Source organism: Sus scrofa, chromosome 9 (genome assembly GCF_054392235.1).
Source record: "Sus scrofa isolate SSC_HxYL_T2T_F1_AM1 chromosome 9, Sscrofa_HxYL_maternal_Yorkshire_Landrace_v2.0, whole genome shotgun sequence".
Classification (NCBI taxonomy): domain Eukaryota; kingdom Metazoa; phylum Chordata; class Mammalia; order Artiodactyla; family Suidae; genus Sus; species Sus scrofa.
Window position 1 is genome coordinate 7,909,810 of NC_139391.1, and position 25,802 is coordinate 7,935,611.

The window sequence follows — 25,802 nt, forward strand, 5'->3', positions numbered from 1 at the left end:
CTCAGTGGATGTCAGCCTCCGGCAATCGCGGCTCCCTGCGCCCCCGCATCACACACCTTAGTCCAGCTGCTGCCGGCCGCTTCCCAGGCCCGCCCCGCAGATGCCGCCTGGTGTTACCTGACTGGTGAGAACAAGTTTAGAATCAACATGGGGAGAAGCCCAGGAGACTCACTGACTCAGGAGGTGTCCCCCTGCCCCAAGAATCACCAGTCTGGTCACCCCAGACTTTTTTTTGGAAACTTTTTTTTAATAGTTACTGGATGTTCTACAGCTTACAGTAAATATCATAGTTACAAATTCTTGGCTTCAATCTTTCAGAGTGATCACTATCTGATCTTCAAAACAAAACGAAACAAAAACCCAAAAGAATCCAAAACAACAAAACAAAACCAGATTTACACTTCACACACACAAGCGAGGCCATGGCTTCCAGACTTTACACTCCAGGCTGTTTCGAAAACACCTATGAGTTCTTCGATCAAACTACTTGGAAGACACCAGTCAAAGGTTTATTATTATTATTTTAAATGTTTTTCTTTTTTAAAATGTGAGTTCCAATGAAATTTAAAAATTAGATTCCAGCCTGTAGATTAAAATGAATTAAAAAATACAAAATGATATACAACGCCCTCTCACAGGGATGGTACATGCCACGAGAACAAGTCTCTCTCATGGGATATGACACAGGGGTGCAGAGGCCTTGTGGTCAGGAGATGGGGACAGGCCCTTGGGCCTCTAAAGGTCATTACAGACAACTCCACGTTGCCAGAGGCCTGGCCTTACCTCCTCCCCTTGGGTAAGGGAGAGCTGGAGTCCCACCATAGATCCAGATGGTCTGGCTGACCCACGGAGGTGGCCTCTGGGCAGTCTCACGCTTTCCCTGACTCTCAGGCACAAGGAGGAAGGCCGGAGCCTGGAGATGCTGGTCTTGCTGGAGTCAGGCCCAAAGATGATTTCACCCATTTGACTCCCTCGGGCTGGTACTTATCTGCAAAGCTGTTACATCTCTTCTCTTCAGAAAGGAAAATACCCCCTGGACCAGGAGCTGGTCTGGACGCAGGGCCTCACTGCCACAGCAGGGTCCCCAGGGACTATGGATGCAGCCACAGGGAAGCAAACGTTCTAGTCCCCCTTCTGGCTCTGTGGCAGCCGCTCCCAACCATCTGGCTGGATTCAGCAGCACGCGAGATAGAGGATACCCATGGAGAGCATGAGGGAGTGGGACCCGAGTCTGGCTCAGGTGAGGTTGGTTATGGAATGCTGAAGCTGGCCTGCCAGGAATTTTAAAGCCTGAGCGCTGGAACCGGGTAACGCCTAATTTCAGTAACAAGTTTTCTAGGAAAAGGGGACATGGACAAAATCCTGCTGCCAACCTGGCACACCCACACAGGAGGCTGAGATCTGAGAGGCTCAGGTGTGCAATCTGTTAGCCTGGCTGGGTTTCCTCCGCTGTGATCCTGCTTCTGGAGGTGGGGCTGGCCAGGCTTCCTCTGGGCTGTACCCCGGCATGGAGCCTGCTCCCCACAGGCCCGCTCCATCGCCCGCTCCACCCCCTCTGGGTTCCCGGGCTTGGCAAGCAGCTGGGGACCACATACCCCATGGTGATGAGGTGGAATACAAGACGGAAAAGCAGAATTCTACTCAACTGCAACTGCAGAGAAAATGCCATGATGACATCTACACGATCCAGCCACAGTCTGTGACCAAGACCACACCAAGAACCATGCCCTCTAGGCCCTCCCTCTCTGGCCACGGAGCAGGCTGAAGATCTGATATGCAGGGCTCCAGGCCTGATTCAGCCAGTGCCTCGCTGGGACTCATCTTTCAAGGACAAGTGCCCAGGGTTGCCCCTGAACACGTCTTCAATCCTGGGCATCACGAACCCAAGTGCTTTGCTCAAGTTATGCCTTTTGTTGCAAATTCTCATCCTCTGGGTACTGCCACCTAGATGTGCCTCTGGGTTCTCAGGGCTCCTCATAAAAATGTGCTCAGCTGGGAGGACTGAGCTTCCCAGGAGTCTTGCTCTTCTGGGGAGCAGACTGGTAGCTCACCCCTTCTGCATGCCTGCTGCTCAGACCCAGCAGGTGCCGGCAGAAAGAGCAGAGGAGTTGAAGAGTTCAAATCTTGACTCTTTCCCTTATGAGCTCTGTGACCTTTGGCAAGTCTCTTAAGCCTTCTGAGACTTAGTTTTTTCCGTGAGGGTTTTGGCAATCAATGTCAAAGTACTTTGTACACAGACAGAAAATCCTGGACAGGTGTGAGTGTCCCTTTTCACTATATAGGGAGGGGAATATGAACTTTAGGCTCATTGCCAAGAGAGAGGAGCAGCAGCAACTGCCCTGTCTCATGGAGAAGAAATTAAACCTTCTAAGATGTGACAGAAAGAGTAATTTTCAGGCTCTCACCACTTGGGGGCACTCCAGCTTCCAGACTGCAGCTTCCTTGGCCCCAGGCTAATGGGAGGGAGCCAGGTAGAAGGGGCGAAGCCAAGAGGCTTGGCTGGTGACTGGCACCACCTGTCACCTAACCCTGGCCACCAAGCTTATAGTGCTGGGGAGAGGCAGTGGATCGGGGTGGAGAAAGGGCTTTGCTGGTGCAGCTCTCAGCTTGCTAAGTCACATGGGCACACGCCTTGTCCTCTCTGGCTTGATGGCCTTCCCACAATGACAAGGCCCTTCCAGCTCTGGCCTTCTGTCCAGTTTGACCCCTGGTCCATCCAGTATTTCTGGATGATACTCGCGGCACCTTCTGACAGCCACCTGTGACCTCCTCACGTGTGCTCGTCCTGCCAGAGGCATACCACTGCCCCTTCTCCTGGCCTCAGTCCCTCCGCAGTGACTCCCCAAGCTTGGCCAGGCGTGGGGATCTCTGTCAGAGCACGAGGGTGAGGCCAGCTGCACTGGGGCTTCAGGGCTCAGACGGAAAACTCTCGTGAGCCCAGGCCTTCCACACCTTGTCTCTGCCTTGGAGCCCGTCTTTGGTCTTGAATTGCGGAGTGGGGCTGAGAGAGGGTGCAGAGCATGGAAGCTGCAGCCCGCGAGCCTGTGTGTGGGTCAGACTGGAGGGAAAGAGGCAGCAGACTGGGACTCAAATGGCTCTGCCACTTAGGAGCAAGTCACTCTGCTTTTCCAAGTCTCGGTTTCCTCATGGATCAAATGGGAGAATGATCTGTTTCACAGGGTTAACCCAGGCAGTGGACAAGAACCTGCTTCAGGAACGGTGAGGTATTAGATGGTGGTTTTACGCACTGGTATAGAAGGAGCAGAAGGAACGGGGGCATCACGGCCTCCTTTCCCTGCTCTGCCTTTTCCCCCAGCCCCCGGGGGGCAGCAGGCTTCAGGGAAGCCTGTCGGATCCCAGCATTCTGCTCACTTGGGGCAAGTTCCTGTTCCTTCTAGAACCAGTTTCCTCCTTGGTCAAGGGGGTGTTAGAACTCTGACCCTGTCTCTCTCTCAGAGCCAGTAAATTAACAGCTGTGAAGTGCTCTGAAGCCTATGAAGCACCTGACAAATGCAAAGGTTTCCTATTACTGTTATAGTCATTATTATTATTTTGGCATTTTCCAAACATATACGACATAATCTAAAACAACCATCACCCACCCTTATAAACCAGAGAGGAGGAGGAGGTATTTGCAAAAATGAATTAACACTGGAAAGCTATTGTTTTTAGGCGAAGCCTCTTCGGCACCCAGAACAGACCATTTAGAACAGCTGGGCTTCTTACTGGTTCTGCATTTCCCTGGAAGGCCAGGCGGGTGGGCTGCCAACTCCTGGCTCTGGGCCGAGGATGCTGCTGGGCTTTGCCCTCCTGGGAACAGCCAGACAGCCTCTGCGGTCCTTCTGGCCCGAGGGTTTCCTGATTTTCTCCCCTCCCTTAGGGAGACATGGGAGGAAGGGGTAGGGATGTGGCCAAATATGCATGGATTTAAAATGAAAAGAGTTATTTCCAAGTTCTCAGTGTTACCAGTGACCCCCTTTTGTACAGTAAAATGTTCCTTTCCCGCTCCCACTCCCTAAGGGGCTGCTGGCTCAGCCAAGTGCTGGGCGCAGGGAGCTGTGCTAGACAACAGGGCTCTTGGCTGAGACCAGCGGGGCCTCTTCTCCCAGGAAAGCCCCCGTCTCCTCCTCCTCTCCTCTCAGGATGAGGGGCTACCGTCTGAAAAGCACAGACTCCTTTTTAGCCAGCCCACCCCGCTCCTTCTCCTAGGGCTGGAGTTAGGTATGGCATGAGAGTTCCCGACGTCTTCACAGAATTTCCAAATGCTATTTCTTCACTGGCAATTTCTGCCCCCATGTGACCTCTGCCCAGTCTTCAGCCCCCACTTTTGGAATCTGTGCAGGAAAAAAGCAGAAACAAAAGCCCAGGGACTGTTCCAGAGCTCACCAGGTGTGGGTGCTGCGGACTGCATTTTTCCAAAACTAAGCCACTCCATCCCCAGGTAAATTTTCCTGGGCAGCAGTGCCCCTAGGCAGGAAGGCTGCATTTAATGCTAATTTACTGCAAAGTCTAGGGAAGTCCTTTCTTCTTCTCTGGGCCTCAGCTTGCTTATCTGTCGAGTAAGGGATGGATGAGATGATGCTAAGGTCCCTTCGGTCCCGTGAGTCTAGGAAATGTTTATTGCTATTGCTTTCCTTCTCTGTCCTGACCTTCAGAGCTGCCAGCACGTGCCCACCGGGAATGTGGTTCATTCACTCTGGCCGTGAATGCACAAGGTAACCAAGAGCTTGGCCTGTCTGCCAGCGCCATGGACAGAGGGGCGAGCCCTGGCACTGGGAAGGGCGAGGGGAAGGGCGAGAAATGCCGGAGGTTTCCACTCTGATCAGGAGCAGGCTCCTCATCAGAGTGGATCCAAGAGGGCTCAGAGGCCAAGGTGTGGATGACACAGGGCGCCTGGCCTTCCAAGGCTTTGGGAGGCTGGGATCCCACTGTCCTGCAGCTGCTGGGCAGGTCTGAGGTCAAAGTCACCTTCGGAGGAAGTGCCAGGTCAGTTAACATCACTGTGCAAATTAGAGGGTCCAGGCTCAGACAGCGTGGCCAGAGACCTTACAAACCAAAGCCAGCAGGCAAGTGCCTCGCTCTCCTCTTCTCTCTTCCTCCCCATTTGCCCTCCCTCCCACCCCCCACCCCCCCAAGTTCTCCCAAAGAAAGAATCTGGTTTTCCCAGGTTCTCATCTAGGGGATTATTAAGCTGCTATGAACACTCCTACCTAATCAGGTGGTTCTGTTCTTGGTCTGTTGCGATGGTTCTCAGAAGACATTTCACTTGGTCAGGACATAGTAATGTCTTAAACCAATCCTGCTTGAGAAAAATCAAAAAAGAAACAATCCCCCAGAGATGTGGTCTGCTCAATGGCTCTGAGTTCCTACTGTGGACCTGAGGGCCACGTCTAGTACATCTTTCAAAGGAAATCGTGCCTTCAGCTGAACCACTGCAACAGACCCCACTCTCTGCCTGCTGCCAGACTGGGCTCCCTGGGGACTGAACGCCTGGGAAGGAAAGAAGAGCAGAGAGGAGGTGCCTGGTCAGCTAGGAGGAGGGTGGAGCTGGAAGGGCAGCGCCTAAGAGGGGGGCAGTGGGGAGAGGCAGGAGATTAGAAAAAGCAGCTTTTACAAAAACCAAAACTAAAAACCAAAACCGTTAAAGATGCATAAAGTGACCCTTGCACTTCCGTTGTCTCTTCTTGCAAATAGAGGTGGTGCTGCTAGGGAGCTGCTTCAGCACCTGGGTAAGACTTGAGTAGTTGCATACAATGTGTGACTCCGGATCTGGGGAAGGAAGGGGAAAGCCCTTAGTGACAGTGCTATTCCTGAGACCACCGCAGGAAGCAACTGGGCCTGCTCCCCACCCTACCCCTTGAGAGCCTCAAACGGAGCCCTCTGTGCCTTCCCAGGGGAGCTGCCTGGTTCCTGTCCATTGCCCGGGGCTCCTAGAGGAGGAGGGGCTGGGGAGGTGAGGAGCTAGAGCAGAGGATTTCAAAGTGACAGCCCCCCACCCCCAGCCCTGCAGTCACTGGCAGTAAAGTGCTGGTGGCAGGAACTGGCCTGAGGTCTCTGCCTGGCCCCAGGGCCAACACCTGACTGAGGGATGGGGCCCACAGTTAGCAGTCTGCCGACTGTACAGTAAAGAACACAGAACTTAGTACTAGAGGACTGGAATTCAAGCTCCAGCTTAGCTTTCACTGGTTAAGCGATGTTGAACCTCGTATCTATAAAACAGAGCTATCCATCCTCATGTCACACGTCTACTGTAACATATGTAAAGAATCCAGATATAAAGTGACAGCTGTCACTAAGAGTGGTATTAATGGGGTGCCCGTCGTGGCTCAGCAGAAACGAATGACCAGCATCCATGAGGACACAGGTCTGATCCCTGGCCTCGCTCAGGGGGTTAAGGATCCGGTGCTGCTACTGTGGTGTAGGTCGCAGACGCAGCTTGGATCTGACGTGGCTGTGGTGTAGGCCGGTGGCTCCAGCTCCAATTGGACCCCTAGCCAGGGGACTTCCATGTGCTATGGGTGCGGGCCTTAAAAAAAAAAAAAGGTGGCATGACTGAATGTGGCGCAGGAAAGTAACTCGGAGACTGCCGCCCGCCTGCGCTGGCCCCGAGGTGGTGCAGCAGACCCAGCGGGGGCCGGAAACAGTTCTGTGCTTTAGTCCCCCGCCCCTCCCGGGGCTCCACTCACTTGGATGGGCTGCAGGCTTTACCAGTGCGGGGGCACATAGCTGTACGCAGGGGTCCCTTGGGCCCTGTATGTTGGCATGGAGACAGGGTGAGCCCCAATCGCGGTGTGCTGGGGTGCCGTCAGCAGGGTACCTGAGAATCCAGAGAAGAGTCACCCTGATGAGGTCGGCTCGGGCACTGGGCAAAGAGGAGGAAGCCGCGTCTTTCATGCAGCCCCCCGCCCCCGGCCCCTGGGGCGGCGTCTCCCGCGGGGAGCCCTCCTGATGCGCCAGGACAGTCACTCGCTCATCTTCAGTGGCCTCCTGTGTGTGTCCTCTCATTGCGCAAACATCACCCTGAGGGGTGACGGCTGTTGACGTGCTTGTGTTCCCTCTGAGGGCAGGGCTCTGGTCCCCAGGACCCAAACAACACGGCAGGCACCAGCAGATACTCAGAAACGTGCGGAGCCGACTGGAGAGGGAGAGGCCTCGACAGTGCCCTACCTTCAGGGCAGAGCAGAATCCGAACTCCCGCCTCCTGCCCACTCAAGCCCTCGTACTCTCTTCCCTGAGAAGGCGATCTAGCTCATTCTTTCAAAGTCGGCTCTCTAAAGCTTGGTCAGAGCCCTGTTTTCTCATGCTCTTCTTTTTAATGTCAACCCATCCAAAGACTTCCCCAAACCTGCTCTTCCTCTGGCATCTCTCCCCACCCTCATCCTGAAGGTTCCTGAAGGGCAGCGCTCCCGGCTGAGCCAGAAATGGAGACGGGGTCTCCTGGACGCCTGCTTCTCCTAAGCCTCACAATTAATTATCGGACACGTTCTTAAACTCCTGCCTGCCAAGTAACATTGCCCCAGGCCCTCCTCTGTGGAACCCTGCTGCCACCAGAGCCCCAGCAGCAGCATCTCGCCTCTAAACTCTGGCCTCCCCACAGCCCCACCTGCTTCCAGCCCCTCCCCGTCTAAGCCTGCCTCCGCCTTGCAGCCAGAGAGGAGAAGTAAATGAAACCCCATGTCTCCTCTGCCTACACCCCGTTCCCTAAAGGCAATCAAGACTCTCCAGGGCCTCCTCTCTGACAACGGCGCCAGCCACCCTCCCCTCCAGGCCCGACTCCCTACGTGTTAGACCACATCCATCCTGGGGACGCGCCTGACTCAGGCACCTTCCATCCCGACGGCCCGTCTCCCTCTCATCGCTCTGCTTGGCTCTGTTGACCCTCTAAGGCCCAGCTCAGGAGGGCCTCCTTGGGGAACTCCTCCTCAACCCCGTGCAGACGCAGAGGCCCTGCCTCTGGTTCCTAGAAGCCCCGGGCCGGAATTTTTCATGCCCTGCTACAGTCAATTCCCTGTGTTCTCCGCTCCGTCATGGGTTCCTGGAGGAGGGGGATGGCCACCGACACAGATGCCACCCTTACCTGCCGACATCGCCATGGTGGTGCCAGCCACCATGCCCATGGCCACACCGTTGGTCCTGGGGGCGGCGACAGGCGCTGGGTAGATGGCAGAGGGGATGCTGTTGGGCTGGACGACCGTGGTGTGGTGGATGACGTGGGGCTGCGCCGCATACACTGGCTGTGTGTAGTAGGCTCCCTGGGGAGGAGGCTGGGGTCACACAGGCTTTCGGAAGGTGGGGCAGGAGGGGGAGGGGAGGGGAGGGCAGCCTGTCCCAAACCCTAAGGGATGGGGTCCGACAAGCACCGGCCCGGGCACACAAGGTCTGGGCTGCAGCTGGGGCTCTGTCTTCCACGTGACTGGCCAGTTCAGTGCTGAGCTCAGCTTCTGATCTGAAAATAAGGCTCAAACCCTGTCTTGCCTTGTTCCCGGGGCTGCTATGATGATCTACGAACTCCTTGTTCCCACGCGTACCCGTTCTCCGAACTCTTTAACCCCAATCTTAGCATTCAACAATGTGCCTCCCTAAGACGCCTCAAACAGAACGGCAGGAACCACAGTCGACGAGTGAGCAGGGCTGTGGGTGTTGCTGGTGGACGTCAGAGCCCCGTGTGCGTACACACAGGGATCACTGGTGGGAGCATCACACTGGGTGAGAGCTGCCGCTTTGCACACTGGAAAAATGCGTCTATTTCCCTTTAGGCCAAAAGGTTACTAAGGTGACATCCCACTGCCTTGATCACACGGCTACTTTCTGCTGCCACAGCCCACAGGTCTGCTGACCTTTGGGCAGAGGAGACGGGGGCCCTGGATCATCTTAATCCAGAGCTTCTCAAATGTTTCTACTAAATAATAAAAGCCCTAGCATGTGGGCTTAGACAGAGACAGGGAGTGTGCAGACTGCAGGGCTACTGCGTCCACGGCACAGTGGTGACAGCTGGTCAGAGCCATGACCCCTCTCTCCCTCTCTTCTTCACCACCCTCCACCCCACCCAGGCTGGTGGCTCCTTTACCTGCAGAAGAGGTGGGCCCAGGCTTCCACATGTACCCACCTGGGCATACAGGTTCTGCTGGGGGTAGGCACTTCTGATGGGATACATGGCCGTCTGATAGGGGTTGGGTGACGGGGAGTAGGGGGGCGGAGCAGTATTACTCTGGGTCGGTGGGACCTTGTACGGCGTCCCGGCAGTATATCCTGTACCAAGGCAATAAGAGAGGCTTCCAGTTAGTGGTCAGACCAGCATCACCGGAAGGCAGCAGGTCCCAGTCACGACTCCCCAGACAAGCATGGGCTGAATCCAAGCTGGAAACACAGATGAGGACAGACAGAGAACAGGGCTCCACCCAGAGAGCCCTGGCCCCAGAGGCAGCTCCCTCAGTCCTGGTGCACAGGGCTGCACGTGCACGTCTGACATCTTTTGTTTCTCTGGGCTCAGGGTTCTGATGTATAAAAGAAGCTGAAACCAAATGATCTCTTAAGGGACCCTTGCAGCTTGGAGAGTCTAGGATTCTGAGCCAAGTGCCAAGAGACAGGCAGAGGCAGATGCACGGGGACAGGGACCCCCCCACTGCTCGCTGTGTTCTGCGCTCCCTCTTCTAGCTTGTCTGTCTCCACGTGCAGCCCGGGGGCATCTCCTGGTGCTACTTCCTTCTGTCTTGCTTTCTCCCTTACTCTCTTTTTCCCGGTACCTCTCTCCCTTTCTGGACTGCCATCCACCGTGCTCCCCTTCTTCCCTGCTGAGTTTTAGGGTGGAAACCACATACAAAACACTGCTCAGAGAGCCTCATCTTCTGGGATGCTGCACAACTCTGCTTGACATGGCTAGCCTTTCCGCCCCTCTTGGGGGTTGGGCAAGAGCCACTGATGCCCCAAGGACTGAAGTCAGGGATCCAAAAGGTTCACATTGACCGGGAACCCAGACCATGTTGGATCAGCAGGGTGGACCGAAGCTGGGGCTGGGGCTGGAGATGGGAAGTCAGGCCCCAGGATGTTCACAATCAGTTATTCTGACAAACTGTGTGACCTTTGAATCTTCTGGAAAAGAGAGATCCTAAGTTCACAGGGAAAACTGGAAACAGCAATCAGTCAGGAACAAGACTGTATCCTCAAAGAATGACAAAACACAATGACTCTATGGAACCCACGTCGTGCCCACTCTCTTTCTCTATGCAAGGGGACCCGGGGTTCAGAAAGGGCAAGTCTTTTTAGGAATGTCATCTTCTTTCTGAGTTAAAAGCACAGTGCCAGGGGACCTTCGCTTTGAATCTCCAATGGGGTGTCTGTGGCTGGGGCGTCTTCCTCGTGGTCCCCATTCCGGCTTAGTCTGGCTGCTGCATCACGGAACCCCCCTTGGTCTCAGGTCTCTCACCTACAAAATGCTCACCAAGGACCCTTTCAGTAACTTGAAGCTGTTTTTGCAAGAAAGGACTGGGGGCAGAATGAAGTGGGTGCTTTACTGGAAGCGAAGAGGTCCAGGCTTTCCCCCAGTTTGCTATGACAACTTCTGGGCCTTAGTCTCCTATTTTGTAAAATTAGAAGGTTAAGAAAGAAGATCTCTTCTTGAAGGAAAAGATCCTGGGTCTCTTCTACCCTAACGCCCAGTTAAAGCAAGCTGCCACACGGTCAAAAGTCTCTCCCGGTTCACACCAGCTTCGGCTGGGCGAGCCCCCTGCCTGATGAGGTGCTCCGAAGGGAACGAGAGCTGCTATTTAGTCACCACACAAGGCGCCACCAAAAAAGAATCCTGTCACTTATCTTTCCACCTGTAGACCCACAGATTGTTCCATCGAAAACTGGAGAAATTGATTTTGTGGTCAAATGTGCCTGGGAAATGAGTAGCAATACAGATGAGGTGGAAAAAGTACATTAACGAGAAGAGGGCACTGCTACGAACTGCAAGTTAACGTGCAAGCCAGTCGAGGAAGCGGTCCAGAGTGGATTCCTCTGACTTTCCAGACTGTACAGCTAAGCCTGAACCGTGGTCACAGGGGAAGCAGCAGACACTGTGGGGGAGACGGCGAGTCCAGGTGTGAGGACAAGAAAGGAGCCGTCTGAGGTGCACTGTGCCTTGGGGATACATTTACTCATCTCTAAAACAAAACAAAGCGGAGTCTCAGGATGGGCACGTCCCAAGGGATCAGACCGGACTATGCTCCAAGGGGTCCTAACCGTTGTTTTGGGCGGGGGACGGGGGGGGGGGGGAAGAAAAGGAGGAAGAGGGGGAAGAGGAAGGGGAAAGAGAAATGTAACCTAGAAAATCGAGAGAAACAGGCTTTCTTCCATGACACTGAGAAGTTTTAAAATGACAGGATGGGATGAACTGTGAATCTCTAAGATAGAGAGATGCAAGAGACTATTTCCAAATTTAGTGCACCACAGAATCTTTCATTTATACTACTCACACTTAAAACATGCACATTACATTTTCTTTGTGTGTGACTCCAGCTTGTTTTGGTAAATCGAGTCCTCCTGTAACACAGCCATGCCTATCATTTACATACTGACTATGGCTGCTTTACCGGTAGAATGGTAGGTAGAGACCATAAGGCCTGAAAACACTAAAGTATTTACAGGAAAAGCCTGCCAGCTCCTGATTTAAAGGAATAACACAGGGTAGGGGGAGAGGAGAGCAGCCCTTTTCCATGCCGGAGGGCAGGACACCCCGAAATGCTAAGATGCCTGTCTCCGAAAGCTATATAACACAGGGTTGTGGTTAAGAGGTGTCTGGAGCCAGACTGACGGCGTGGGTCCAAACCCCAGCCCTCCTACTTTGCAGCTGGAGAATACATCCGTCTCCTCATCTATAAAATGGGGATAATAATAGTTACTGTGATTAAATACATTAATTACTAAGTGCAAAGCTCTTAGATGCATGCCTGACACTTTATTTAAAAGCAGTTCATAAAGGTGAGCTATTCTTTCCCTCACTGTATAGAGAGATAAGAAGCTTCCTGTCCAGGCTACTCAAGAAGAGACCAGTCCAAAAGACGACAGACGACGGGAGGTTAAACCACGGCTTCTATCGTGTGATTCAACTTGGAACACAGACTCCAGGATTTTAAGACTCCAACATTTTATGGTTTAAAATGCCATGATTCTAAGATTCTTTAAAGATAACATGCGAGTGATGCTCATAAAGTCTTCATGACTTTCCTTTATGCTCCCTGAGAATGTGCCTGACCCCCGAGGAAGCCTGCACTAACCCTCTGTGCCACAAGGACAAGTGTCGTACAGTGCCAAGCCCATCCCTCTGAGGAGAGTCCGAAGGCTCCCAGAGGCTGCAGTGGGATTTGGCTTCCACACCTAAGAACAACCTTGTCTGAGAATGCTTCCCTTCTTCATTATGAAATGAGATACACACAAACTCAGAATACAAATCAGAAGCTAAAATGCCCTTACTGGCCAACAAGATAACTCTGCCTGTTGGTCCAGACAGGTTGAAAGGGAGATGCAGGACTGCAGAGCTAGAAGGGACCTCAGAGCATCAGGACCAACACAAATGTTTTACAGATGAGGTAACGACCAGATGCTGAGAAGGAGCGGCTGCTCAGGAGGACCCGGGGCTCGGGACTCCCTTCTCCAGCCACAGTGCCTCTCAAGATGACCATTTGATGAGCCCCTGTCCTGGACTGTCAGTGACTGAGGTCAACTCTTCCCTCCAGGAATACCTTCACTGGACTAGATCACATCAGAGGGCCTTTCTAGTGCTGATATTCTAGGCTCTGAGGATTCAGTGAGGCTTTGAAGAGATAAGCATTACAGAGGGCATCCTACAGCTGACCCGTGGTCCTGTCTATACGCCTGACAAGGATCACTGGAAATTCCCCTGGAGCTGATAGCTACCTCGGCCATCACATAATTCAGGGTTAACTTTATGCCACTAAGTTTAAAAAAAAAAAAGCTGCTGGACTTGGTGAAACCACAGCAAAACACTGCCAAAACAAGAACTCGCTGATTTTGCTCAAATGAACTTAGATTCGACTCACTCACAAGGGGTCTGGGTCTCCTGAAAGCAGACCTCCCATGTCTAAAGATCACGGAATTAGGACTTGGGAATGCTACACCTTAAGGACATCAGAGACGTGCATTCAACTCTTTCCAATTCAGATGAAGAAGCTGGAGCCCAGGAGGGCAGCAACTTTTCCAAAACTGCACAGCAAATCAAAGCCGAGCTGGGCCCAGAGTCCAGGGCTTACTGCGCCCTGGGCAGAGCTCCCTTCTGAATTACAGGTCTCTATACAGTCCAATCTTGGGCATGTGGTGTACTGGCCTTTATGTCATTTCACAAAAGGCAATACTGTGAGAGAAAAAAGGAGCCCTGCCCTAGGAAAGAGGCTTTGTTATGGTACCTATTCTTTCTCTCAGGTTCCTAACCATAATTTTAGACTCCATCCAACTGGATCATAGAGAATGCGTACATTAGCGGGATAAAACCTTTGCAGCACTCTCTTCAATACTTCTGTGCAGTCACACATCTTTTTCAGTTGTAGAGCCCCTAGCTCTTTCGAATGCATTGATCCACATGTCAAGGATGCCTTTTAGACTAATCGGTTTATTGACTATCAGATTTAAACGTCTGGACAAAGCTCTATGTGTGATTCTTGCCTTGACCCCAAGTCTCCTTACTGGCAGCTGGACATGAGAGTGCTGAATTAAGTAGGGGGGAACCTAATTACAAACAGGTTTAGCAAGTGTTTAGTGAAATCAAACTGAATTTGTCAAAGTGCCCTGAATTTTCTGTGGCATTAAAAGTCACAAAAATCCGTGTGTTGAGAGAAGCCCTGGTGGGGTTGGGGAGGGTCAGTCAATCCCACCTGTATTTACCAATTACAAGAAGGGGGTACGGTCCTTCTTGGCCCTTTCTGGGGACTGTGATAACCTGTGAGAGGACAGCGGGCTGGAGCTACCAGATGTTTCACTGGCACTCCAGGAAGATTTCAACATGCAGAAGGCAAGGCCTCTGATACTCAGGACTTCTCTCTGTGGAAAGGGCTGCCTCTGGAGGGAAGGAATGAATACTCGGTACCTGAAGATGTAGTTGGCCAACTACTGATCTGGGGGAGCTAGAGAGGAGGCCCCGACAGGGTGGAGGATATGGGGTGAGAGAAGCAGAAGCCTAACCACTAGAGGGAACCTGAAGATGACTGAGTCTAGCCCCCTCATTTTACATTTGGAAAAAACAAGGTCCAAAGCAAAGACATGAGTTATCCAAGGTTTTACAGAACCAAGTCTAGAATCCGACTCTTTCAGCTTCCCTCTCTAGGCTTCTTTCTGCTACACTACAGCAGGTGTGTCTCTATGCATCTACCTCCACATGTGCACACGAACCTACGATTTACCTATGTAATATCGTAGGTACCTGGAAAAACTCCCTACTCCTATCATCCCTCTCTTAAACAAGAGTAAAATTAACCTCATGAAAAAAGTCAATGCTCGAAACTGAACCTGGGTGGGAGGTCCCATTGTGGCGCAGCAGAAATGAATTCGACCAGTATCCATGAGGTTGTGGGTTCGATCCTGGCCTTGCTCAGTGGGTTAAGGATGTGGCATTGCTGTGAGCTGTGATGTAAGTCGAAGACATGGCTTGGATCATGAGTTACTGTGGCTGTGGCATAGGCCGGCAGCTGTAGCTCTGATTTGACCTCTAGCCTGGGAACCTCCATATGCCACAGGTGCGGCCCTAAAAGGACAAAAGATTTAAAAAAATGAAAAAAAAAAAAAAAGAAAAAACTTAACCTGGGTGATGCCTTTTTCTAGTTGTGCTGCTTACTGGTTGGATGGCTTTGGGCATATTACCTTTCTGAGCCTCAGCTTTCAGACTGGAATAAAAATCCATCTGAACAGGACTATGGTGTCAATTAAATGAGAGGGTGATTATGAAAGCATATTCTGCAAAAAGTTAACAGTTATGTTGTATAAACATAAGCTGATGTTGACATTTAGGGGAAATGATACTTAAGCAGAAAATAACATTAAAAAAGGAAAAAAATACAATGTATTCTTCTAATTTGCTTATTTAATAGTTTAATACTTCACTGAACCCCAAACTAGTGACCTGAGTCTGCAACATCTTTCTGAGGGCTTGTCCAGCCCCTGGTGGCACAACTTAGGAGACAGATGCTCACCACATCCAAAGCCAGCCAGCCCTCTTCTGGACAGCTCCAGCAAGGCATGAAGTTTTTCCTTACACAGAGCCAAAATGCCGCTAAGTAATTTCTAAACACTGGTCCTCATTTCACCCAGTGGAGCCAGTCTGTGTTAAAAATCAGATGGGAAGGTGAAACCGTCGGTCACACCACTGAGCCACAAGTGCCTGTGACCAACCTAACTAGCCAGAAGGTTTCTGTCCTCCAGGAGGGCTCCCTTGCAGACCCTGCTCCCACGGGGTCGCTTCCACTAGGGCAGCGTTTCTCACGCAGGAGGCAATTTCCCCCCTGGGGGATATTTAGCAATGTTTCAAGATATTTTGGGTTGTCACAAGGAGCATCCGCTACTGGCATCCAGTGGGTAGAAGACAGGGATGTTGCTAAGCATCCTAAAACGCATAGGACATCACCTCCCACTCCCCCAAAAACCCCAAAGAATTATTAGCTGGTCCAGCTGTCCACAGTACTGAGGTTGAAACGCCTTATGCTAGCTGGAGGACTCCCTCTGTCCAAAGGCCCACGAGCCTTTAAATGTGCTCTCTGTCCTTTTCCTTGAAATGCAGTAAGAACCCTTTCCGTCACCAAATCCACTGGCCAGGTGGGTCCTTCCTTCTCCCTCCCTCCCTGCTTTGTGTCTCCTCAAAGCCAGGTGTGCATGACCAAAGAGGGTGACCTTCCCTCTATGAGGAGGGCCAAGTTTTTGGTGGGCAGGAGAACCTCTTTAAACCGTGTCTAATGTCAGTTTTCAAAGTTCCCTTTCCTTTCTTCCTAAGAGACGAATCAGTCCCAGCCGAGGGGAACAAGGAAAGGAGGAGACAGGCTGTATTTACTGAAAGCCGCAGAGGATGCTTGGTAAGTTCGGTTCTCGGTCCCGGTGTCCACTGGGAGGTGGAAGGTGCCTTCAGTGCCACAGGAAGACGAGTTCTGTGGCCAGGCCTGTTTCATCAGCAGAGTTGCTTAAGGGAAGACACAAGAATGGCATTAGGCAGAAATAAGAAGTGGGCACCACCAATCACAGACACAAAGCAAGGGTCTTGTGCTGGACGGAGACATGTAACCCCAGGGGCCCTTGTTCAGACACAGAGGGTGGTTCGGCCTTTCTGAGCAGGGTGAGTGGCTGGAGCAGTGCTGAACCGAGCGCCCGAATGACCTGAAACTGAGGAAACCTGAGCTTATGCTGACCAGGAGAGTCAGGATTTCCTACTCACGACTCAAACCTGAAAACGCTCATGAATGCCGCCTTCGACTGCCTGACATTTTGGCCAGAGGCTCTGGGCTATTCCTTAATCACTCTCATCAGTGTGCAGCATCTTGGAGCCTCTGACTGCATACTTGGCCAGATCAACCGAGTACCCTCTTTTTATGCCTGAAATCTCTTCCGGAGGTGTATTTAACAAGGTTTTCAAAGAGCGACCTCCAAGTCCTAATTACCATATGACATAAACCTTGCTGGACTGCCACCTCTTCTAAAGGGTCTGCGCTTCGGCAGCTTAGGAGGCATAGGCTGTCCAGTGGGACACTCCCTGCAAATCCCTTCTCCTGCACACCCAGCCGGGGCCGGCCAGCCAGACCTCTTGTGCAGCTTTATACTTCCTGCTGAGGTGCTACTGGCGCCTGACCTGAGAATTATGATGAATGAGAGATGATTTTTGGGGCCATTAAGAAAGTAAATGACAAACTTTGGGGTAGGTGTGAAATAGAGATGAGGCCTAGTTTGAAAGAAATCTGTAGACTTCCCAGGCTGACTCAAGGCTCGCTTGAGAAATTTGAAGGATGATGCTTCTTATGTTCTAGAAGTAGCGAGTGACTCAGAAAACTTACCTCCATGGTGTCCTGTGGGGAAGGAGAGAGGAAATCGGGTTTCAAAGGGTGGGAATGGCTAACATATTAGATATTTCCTTGATAAATTTTCAAACACTAGAGGAGAAATACCCTTAAGCCAAATTTCTACTTATGGCTAAAGAATGATTTTAACAGTATCTTTTCCACTCAAATAAGGTCTTGGGAGTTATGGATATCGGATGTCTGTTAGTATTAGCAACAGTCAGAAATACTTGAATTATTTTAACAAGCGGCTAAGATAGATGGTATGAGAAGCAAGTTTGGCTCTACCCTCTCATTCCATCAAGACAAAGACAGTCCACCTCCGGAGAGACCCCCAGGGCCCACTCTGCCTGGCCGGGTAACAGGAAAGGCCTCTGGTTCCTTCAGTCATGGAAGTACCAGGGCCAGAGGAGGGGGCAAGGACTCTGCTGTTTTTGCTGAACCAAGGATAGAGAAGTGCAGCTGTTCTGGGCTGACCCTGCGCTTGCATCAATGATGTGCAATATATACAGCGGATGCTGAGAAATGAGGCGGAAATCACGGGCAGGGAAGTGACACTAAAAGGAGAATTCTGGTAGAGGCAATGGAGACTCAGCAGAGTTCCATGCAGAGTCCAGGGTATTTGCTGGACATTAAGACATGGCTCTGTAGACAACACAGGAGGAGGGCAGTCAGTTCCGAACAATTATTTTGGGTTTCTTTTCCTGGGGGGCGGGGATGGGTGGGGTGGTGGGATTAATAAAGGATCCAATTAGTGTTGAAAAATCTTATCAAAATGGTTCCAAATTTAGAACCGGACACTCCACATGGCTGGAAAGCCCTGGCCACCCAAACCAACGCCCTAAAAACATGCCTCTCTGAGAAGCCAGAGAGAGCAAGCTCAGGCCCCCAAGACCCCACCAGGGAGCAGGAGGCCTGAATTTGTCTGCAGAGAATTTGGAGATCCTGTTCTGGTCTAGTTTTCAACCCGAGTGGTGCATACTTTACCATAATTTTCATCCCAAGCCAAAAGTCTGACATTAGCCTGAAGGACTGTGTGACAATTCACGTAAGTAAATAAAAATTACCCAGAGTGACTGAGGCCTACACTGCACTCAGCACTGAGGGGAGCGCCACGGTGGACAGGAACACACGTGGGTCATGGTCACCGCACACGAGGTATTTACGGGCTAGCTGGGGATGCAACACAGCCACACGCCAACCAGAGAGTGAACAAGACAGCATTACACACAATAAAATAAGGTTCCAGATTAACCAGGAAAGAAGCAAGTGTGACTGTGCCTTTGATTATGTGTTTTCTAGCTGAGCAAATGAACTAAACTATACATGTTCCTTCTGGTTTCATCATAAAGAGAACAATTACTAATATTTTCTATATTTCTCTGTGTATATGAATACATGATGCTTTACATAATTGGGTAAATATGAAGACTACAAACAAAACCTATGACAGCTGTCAGCCTGACTTCCTCATTAATGAGCTGTATCACGTCATCTTCCTCATCCTTGTGAGAGTCTAAAGTATCCATCCTGTTGGGATAGCAATTCAGATGGATGAAGACATTCCAGCGGAAGCTTTCAGAGGCACATTAGCAGAGGCAGCTGCTCTGACAGGGCCCAGCCGCTCTCGGGTGCCATGCAAGGTAGCAACTCCTAGAAATGTTTTATATTTTGAATAAACACAAGTGCAGACATTTGCCAAATACCACTGAGGTGTACACTGGAGCCTAGTGGCCTTCATGGAGTACAGTGTATGCACAATGCCTCCATCCGGAGAGAGAGAAAACCCGTGGCGGGGAAGGGCTACGGCCCAGCCACAGCATGCTGCCCACGTCCAGGTGCTGGGTTGTTCACGTCCCTGGATACGGGGCCCTCACGCCCTCTGACACTTGAACAATCTGTTAAGCACACTTACAAGAAGAGGCAGCAAGGGACCATCATCCTGAGCAAGGCCGTAAGTTAGGAAATCGGAGTTCTAGCCTGGGCTGTGCCACCTATTAGCTGTGGGACCTTGGGCAAGTCACTACGCCTTTCTAAACTTTAGGTTTGTTGTCTTATAAAATGGCAAAAATAACCACTCCTTGATTGCTTCACAGTATTGATGTGAGGATCAAAAACCAAGTGTCCTCCGGTCTTATGTTTCTTTTCTTTTTAGGACCACACCTGCGACATATGGAAGTTTCCAGTATAGGGGTAGGATCAGAGCTACAGCTGCAGGCCTATACCACAGCCACAGCAACATGGGATCCGAGCCACATCTGCAATCTACACCACAGCTCATGGCAATGCCAGATCCTTAACCACTGAGTGGGGCCAGGGATTGAACCCACATCCTCATGATAACTAGTCAGGTTCTTAAAGCACTGAGCCACAACTAATCTTACAGTTTCTAACTCTGGCATCTTGTCCACTCTTCCACCCTGCAGTTGTGGACAGCTCTACGGGAAGATCCACCACCTCTCACCTGAATTATTGACATCTCTTCCTCACTGTTCTTTTTTTTTTTTTTTTTGGTCTTTTTTCCTTTTCTAGGGCTGCTCCCGCAGCATAAGGAGTTTCCCAGGCTAAGGGTCTAATCGGAGCTGTAGCCACAGGACTACGCCAGAGCCATAGCAACGCGGGATCCGAGCTGCACCTGCGACCTACACCACAGCTCATGACAATGCCGGATCCTTAACCCACTGAGCAAGGCCAGGGATTGAACCCACAACCTCATGATTCCTAGTCAGATTTGTTAACCACTGAGCCACGACGGGAATTCCTGTTCTCTGTGTTTTTAAACTTGCCAACTCCAATTTCTGAGCTGCATTAAGAGTGATGTTTCTTTTTTTCTTTTCTTGTCTTTTTGCCATTTTTTGGGCCACTCTCGCGGCATATGGAGGTTCCCAGGCCAGGGGTCTAATCAGAGCTGTAGCCACCGGCTTACGCCAGAGCCACAGCAACGTGGGATCCGAGCCGCATCTGCAAACTACACCACAGCTCACGGCAACGCCAGATCCTTAACCCACTGAGCAAGGCCAGGGATCGAACCCGCAACCTCATGGCTCCTAGTCGGATTTGTTAACCACTGCACCACGACGGAAACTCCAAGAGTGATGTTTCTAAGATCTAAACTGAATCACAAAGGCTTCTTTCTTAAGAACACTGCATGATTCTCCACCGTGTAACTCCTAGTGTGGCACGCAAGGCCCAGCATGATCTGGTTCTAGACTTCCTCACTGATTTCACTCTCAAACGCTACACAACAGCCACAGCAACTGCTGATCATCCCCAGACTATAACAAGGAGCATCGTTTCCCTGTATTTTTGCTCACACTGCTCACTCTTCCTGGCATGTCTTTCCACAGATCTACCTGGTAAACATTCATTAAACATTCAGTCATGAACTGAAGGCACCGCTCTCCTCTGAAGTCTTTCCCCGCCTCTTGACCATAGCCGCTCAGGCATCCCACAGCCCCATCACTATCCCCCTTCCCGTGATTCTTAGAAGTCCCTGGACTTGATGGTTTGTCCATCTACCCAGCCGCACTATGAGCTCCTTGAGATCAAGAACCCTATCTTCCTGACCTTTGCACCTTCAAAGGATCGGCTTAGGGCTTGGGACAGAACATTTTGTGAAGAGAAGAGCTCCATGCACATTCTTCAGTATTTCTATTTCTGGTGCTTTAACTGGAGGGGTGAGGAAGCAGGAGAGCTCTCTCACTTTTTATGGAGTCTTCTGTTCACGTTCACACATCCGAAGGCAAACAAAAACGACTTCTCACAAACAGTAAGAGAAACAGGTCTAGCAGAACTGAAATAATAAGATTACAAGGGGGCAAGCTGTTAGCATTTAAAGGGACCTCAGAGATCATCTGGAATAAAACACTTTATCTATGGCCTGGAGACATTAGCAAATTGCCCAAGATCACACAGCCCACAGCAGCAGCAAGGAGACTTTCATAGCCCATCTCTTACAAGACGTGCCACACACAAATTCAGCTTTCAACATCCAAATAATTCAAGGTCAGAAGTTGACAAAGGGTGCAGTTACTTCACGAAAACATTGTCCTGAGCAGCCCAGGGGAGGGTGGTGAAAGCAGCAGGTCCCTCCTATGGTCCCTTCCTGTCTAGGACAAAAAGGACCTAGTCAGGGTTACACTGCTGGGACCCTCACAGGTGCCCAGAAGTTCCCGTGGTGCCTTGGGCCTGGAGTCCACACTGCCCAGAGGATCCAGCTCTGGTCCCTGACTTATGAGCACACTTGCCCCTCACCTCTCACCATCCAGGAAAATGCCCCCAAATGAGCCAGAGCTTAAGGTCTGGGCTAAGGGAATAGGTTGTCTCTAAAGTCAACCAGGTCTTCAAACATGTCAGACTGCCAATGGAGATAGAAAGTCTGATCCTGGGGCAGACTTTTTTTTTTTTTTTTTTTCCCATTTTTATAGGCATAATCCAGGTATTCCTCCACAGGAGCTGCTGTAAAGCCAACAGAGGAGCCAGATAAGCCCAGGAATTTTTGTTCACTTGTTTGAATTCAGCAGCCACGTTAGGGTGAAGGCTTCCGACCTAGGTCAGATGGGACCCCGGAGGTGAGGAAGGGGAGAGACGCCTTTTAGTGCCATGATCCTTCACTGCTGCCCTAAGGGAGGGTTCATGTGTGTCTCCGACCCATGACTTTGCACCATCAGACATGTTCCTGCATGCTTTAGGAACTGCTGCTGAGCCACCTGGGGGAGCCCAAGCCTAGGGGATAGGATTTGGGAGGAAAGGAGAGGGGATCTACTATTGTTACAAGATAACACATTCATCGGCCATAATACAGATGAGGAAAAATAGCTCTCCTACCATAAGCTGAATGCAGGAACTGAAACTCTGTTGGATAGAAATGTTAGTTGAAATTACCACTAAGAATCTGTACAAAGTAGTACACATTGCAATTACAAAAACAGACTTTTGTCTCAAAATAGCAGTTTTCCCCAGGCGAACGGAAAGGGTGCCAAGTACCTCTGCCCCAGAGAAGGTGACAGACTTGCCATCCAGGAAAGCCCATGTATTGAAAAGGGTACCTCCTTGGATGCCATGACGTCTTCCAGGCAGCTGATCCAGAAGCTGCCTGGAAGTGGGTAAGTCCAGGCTCCTGCTCTCTGCTTGTTCATGCTAAGAATAAATTTCAGTGCTCCCAAGCATTGCAGAGGGACTTCACACATCACAGAGCTTTCCGTGCCACACGCAGTAAACGTTCTGGGACAAAACCATCATCTTTGGCCTCTGAAGAGCTCTCTATAAAGTCCCAGAAGGCCAGGACCAATGCAGAGGCACCTAATTTCCTGAAACCTCTGGGAGAGTGTGGTGCTGCAGAAGGGCAGACAGATTGGCTTTGAATTTGAGCTCCACTGCTTTTTAGCTGTGCAACTTTGGACAAGTTATTTAACCTCTCTGAGCAAAACTGGAGGCAAGATGGTCGAACTAACAAGACCATGGTAAAAATTAACATTTGTGACAAGACTTGTATAGTGCCTGGAACATGCCAGGTACTCAGAAAACACCCATTCATTTTCCTTCCTCTTCTCCAGGCTCATCGTATGCAAAATGGGAGTCATATATTTGTACTTTACAAGGTTGCTATGAAATCAAGTGAGACAACAGATGACCATGATTTATGAACAGATTTTTTGTGAAGAAAGACTTCATTTCTGTCTATATGAGTTACCCCGTTTATCCTTTCCCTTCATTTTCAAGTCAGATCACCGTTAATGTGACATGTCCTTTGGTCTCCAGATTCTGACACGTTTCTGTTGGTTCTGCCTCCTGAGGGGCCAAATAGTTCTTCAGTAAGATCCCTGAAGTCATCACGAGCTTGGGAAAAAAGCTCCAAGTACCCATATGGCTTTCAGAACCAACGAAGGAGTGAAATTTTCCCTGCATCGCGGACAGATGACATCCTAGGGTGCTCAGGGCTGCTAAAAAAAAGCTCTTTCTGAAGCAACTTCTTGATCTCCTTGACGAAGCTGAGAAAAACTTAAACCCAAGATCCTGGCTTTTTGTAGGCTTCTATCCTGCAGGCACCTTCCAGCAGCACAAATGACTGGCTCCGGCAGGGAGCTGAGGCACCTGCCCTGTCCTCCCTGTCCCTGAGTCAGCTCCTCCACTGCAGGAGCTCCTGCACCGCAGTCAGGAGACCTGGTAAATGGAGAGGCCAGCCTCCCAAATAGGACACAGGCTAGCTGTGTGTATGTGTGACTTCAAAGGCAAAGGGATTTCCCCAAGGTCACACCAAAATCGTAGCAGAGTTAGTGCCCGAACCCTGGTTATCCAACTCCCAGTTTGGGGCTTTCGGACACAATGCCCTAATAATACCGCCCTCGCTAAAGGACTGTGTGGATTTCTAAGAAAATGGTCTCGGTTGGTTTAGTCATAGTTTAGAATTATACTGACTTTTCAAAAATTGGGGGGAAATCAAGCTAGATGTGGGTTGATATCCCATATGTTTTAAAATTAAAACTTAATCAGCACTTCATATACATCAGGAGTTTTCCAATCGCTTCATTTCTTCCCGCTCTGCAGTCTTGGGCTGCTCCCGTCTGCTCTCCCTCCCTCTCTCATCTTATTGCTCTAGCCTAACACCTCCATCTCCCTCTGGCCAGCTGCAACTATCACGCTGTGGTTACGAGTGCATGCAGACGTGGCGGCAAGACGTCTGGGTTGGGATCTTTGGGCTAAATCTCTAACTTCCCTAAGTTTCAGTTTCCCACTTGGAAAATGGGAATAAAAACAATAATGACCTCATAGGTTTTTTGTGTGCTGTGAAACAAGTTAATATCCATAAAGAGCTTAAAATGGTGCCTGGGACATAGAAACCATTCAACAAACATCAGCTATAAAGTTATTCCCTGTCCTTCTACTTTCTTGCCGAACTAACCCTAAAACAATTCTACGACCTACCAGCAGAAGTTCTGAACACCATGCAAGGACATCCCAGGGCCGGGGATGAGAGCCTTGACAAATCCAGCCTCTCCCCCAGGTGGCTCCTATGCCACACGGCTGTGCCACTGCTTGACACCTTCCTCTCCCACCTCTTCCAGTGAGGCTTTCACAGCCTGGCCACTCTCCCAAGAACCCTTCCTCTACCCCAGCTCATCCATCTCAGCCAATCCAGGTCATTAGACAAGAACTCTCCACCTCCCACGGGGCAACTTATTCTAAGCACATCCACCTGGGACCTTTCCTGTCATGTGAAGGAAGAGCTGCTCTCCCCTAAGAGGCACCCCGCTCCACCAGCTCCCCAAAACAAAAAGAACCGGACAATGAACTTCCCACCCCACCGCAGCCCCTGCGGGCGCCTGGCTCTAACTGATACCCCTTGAGCATTCGTGGATGCCCTCTCCACCCGCTCCTCCCCATCACGCTCACATCTGAGAAAACCCTCAGATAACCCCACCTCCCATTCTAGTCAATGCCCTCCTGTTTTCCTTTCCCTCGCAGCCAAGCCTCTTGTAACTATGGGCCCTGTCTCCCAAGTCTGCTCCTTCACTCCCAGCCTCACCTCACTGACTGCTTCTGCAGAGGTCACTGCACCTGCGTCACCCAGATCCTGAGCTTCTACAGCTACTCACCTCACAGTGTTTCAGACTGGAGAGTTGACCAAGCCAATTCACAGATCTCAGAACATTAAGATCTAAATCATTTCTTATCATAAGATGACCATAGTTTTTTGTTTTTGCTTGCTTTTTAGGGCCGCACCCACGGTATATGGAGGTTCCCAGGCTAGGGGTCCAATCGAAGCTGCAGCTGCCGGCCTAAGCCACAGCCACAAGATCCAAGCCACATCTGTGACCTGCACCACAGCTCAGAGCAATGCCGGATCCCCAACCCACTGAGCGAGGCCAGGGATTGAACGTGAATCCTCATGGATCCTAGTTGGGTTTATTAACTGCTGAGCCATGAAGGGAATTCCTACCATAGTTTTTAAGATAGAACTTACCAAACCTTTTTTTTCAGCTGCACCTGTGGCATATAGAACTTTCCGGGCCAGGGACCAAATCTGAGCTGCAGCTGTGACCTATGCTACAGCTGTGGCAACACCAGGCCAGGGATCAAACTGGTGCTGCCATAGAGATACCAGATCCTTAACCTGCTATGCCCCAATGGTAACTCCAGAACTTATCAAATTTGATTAAGTCTTCTATCAGAGAGAGAGTTCCTGGCTATTATACATTCTTTGGGAAATACTGTATTGATTAAACATGAATATCGAATAAAGTATCAATGCTGAGATACCATTATGGAGTTTTTTATCCTGTATGTCACTGTTCCCCTCACAAGCTCTTTGAGGGCAATGACTGCAGTTTCACAAGTCTGAATCACCTACAGTGTGTTCCAGAGTGCCTAGGGCATAGCAGGGCCAAAACGAATGTCTGGGGAATGCACCTATATAAGCAATTTAGAATTAACACCACTTGCATAAAATTGTTCTTGTCTGCCAAAAAAGGTACATGCGTGCCAGTGAGTGTAATATGATCATGGCATCATCCTACTTTAGAGAGGGGAAACTGAGGTTCAGAGAGGTCAGGGGACTTTATGGAAGTGACAGAGTCAGAACTCAGTCTTGCGACACAGCCCATGTTTGTCTCTCATTTAAACATCCCAGAAAAAAGGGAATGACAGTAGCATGAGTACTGGAATGGCACAGAAAAGCATGAGACCCAGAGCCTAGAGATCTGCCAAAGGTTCTAGTCCATATGCTATTGCTGATTCACTGGGTAACTTGGACAAAACACTACTTTTCTCTGGATCTCC

General features: G+C 50.5%; 1 protein-coding gene across 24 annotated transcripts in view; it reads right to left on the reverse strand.

Annotated features, from left to right (window-relative positions):
• Positions 1-226: 226 nt before the first annotated feature.
• FAM168A (family with sequence similarity 168 member A) overlaps positions 227-25,802 on the reverse strand; it is a 218,617-nt gene continuing 193,041 nt past the window's right edge. For 2 of the 24 annotated variants that reach the window (XR_014814611.1, XR_014814612.1), the window contains exons 4-9: positions 16,031-16,156; positions 9,107-9,249; positions 8,078-8,252; positions 6,687-6,817; positions 5,211-5,769; positions 227-4,334 (exon numbers count right to left, since the gene is read on the reverse strand). Coding sequence is in view for 16 of the 24 variants with exons in the window: in XM_021062476.2 (XP_020918135.1) it covers positions 6,705-6,817; positions 8,078-8,252; positions 9,068-9,249; positions 16,031-16,156; positions 21,852-21,878 (623 nt within the window). In the remaining 8 variants the exon portion in view is untranslated. Of the gene's footprint in view, positions 5,770-6,686; positions 6,818-8,077; positions 8,253-9,067; positions 9,250-16,030; positions 16,157-21,843; positions 21,879-25,802 lie in introns of all 24 variants that reach the window. The other 22 variants (XM_021062479.2, XM_084975204.1, XM_021062476.2 and 19 more) reach the window with 16 other exon arrangements.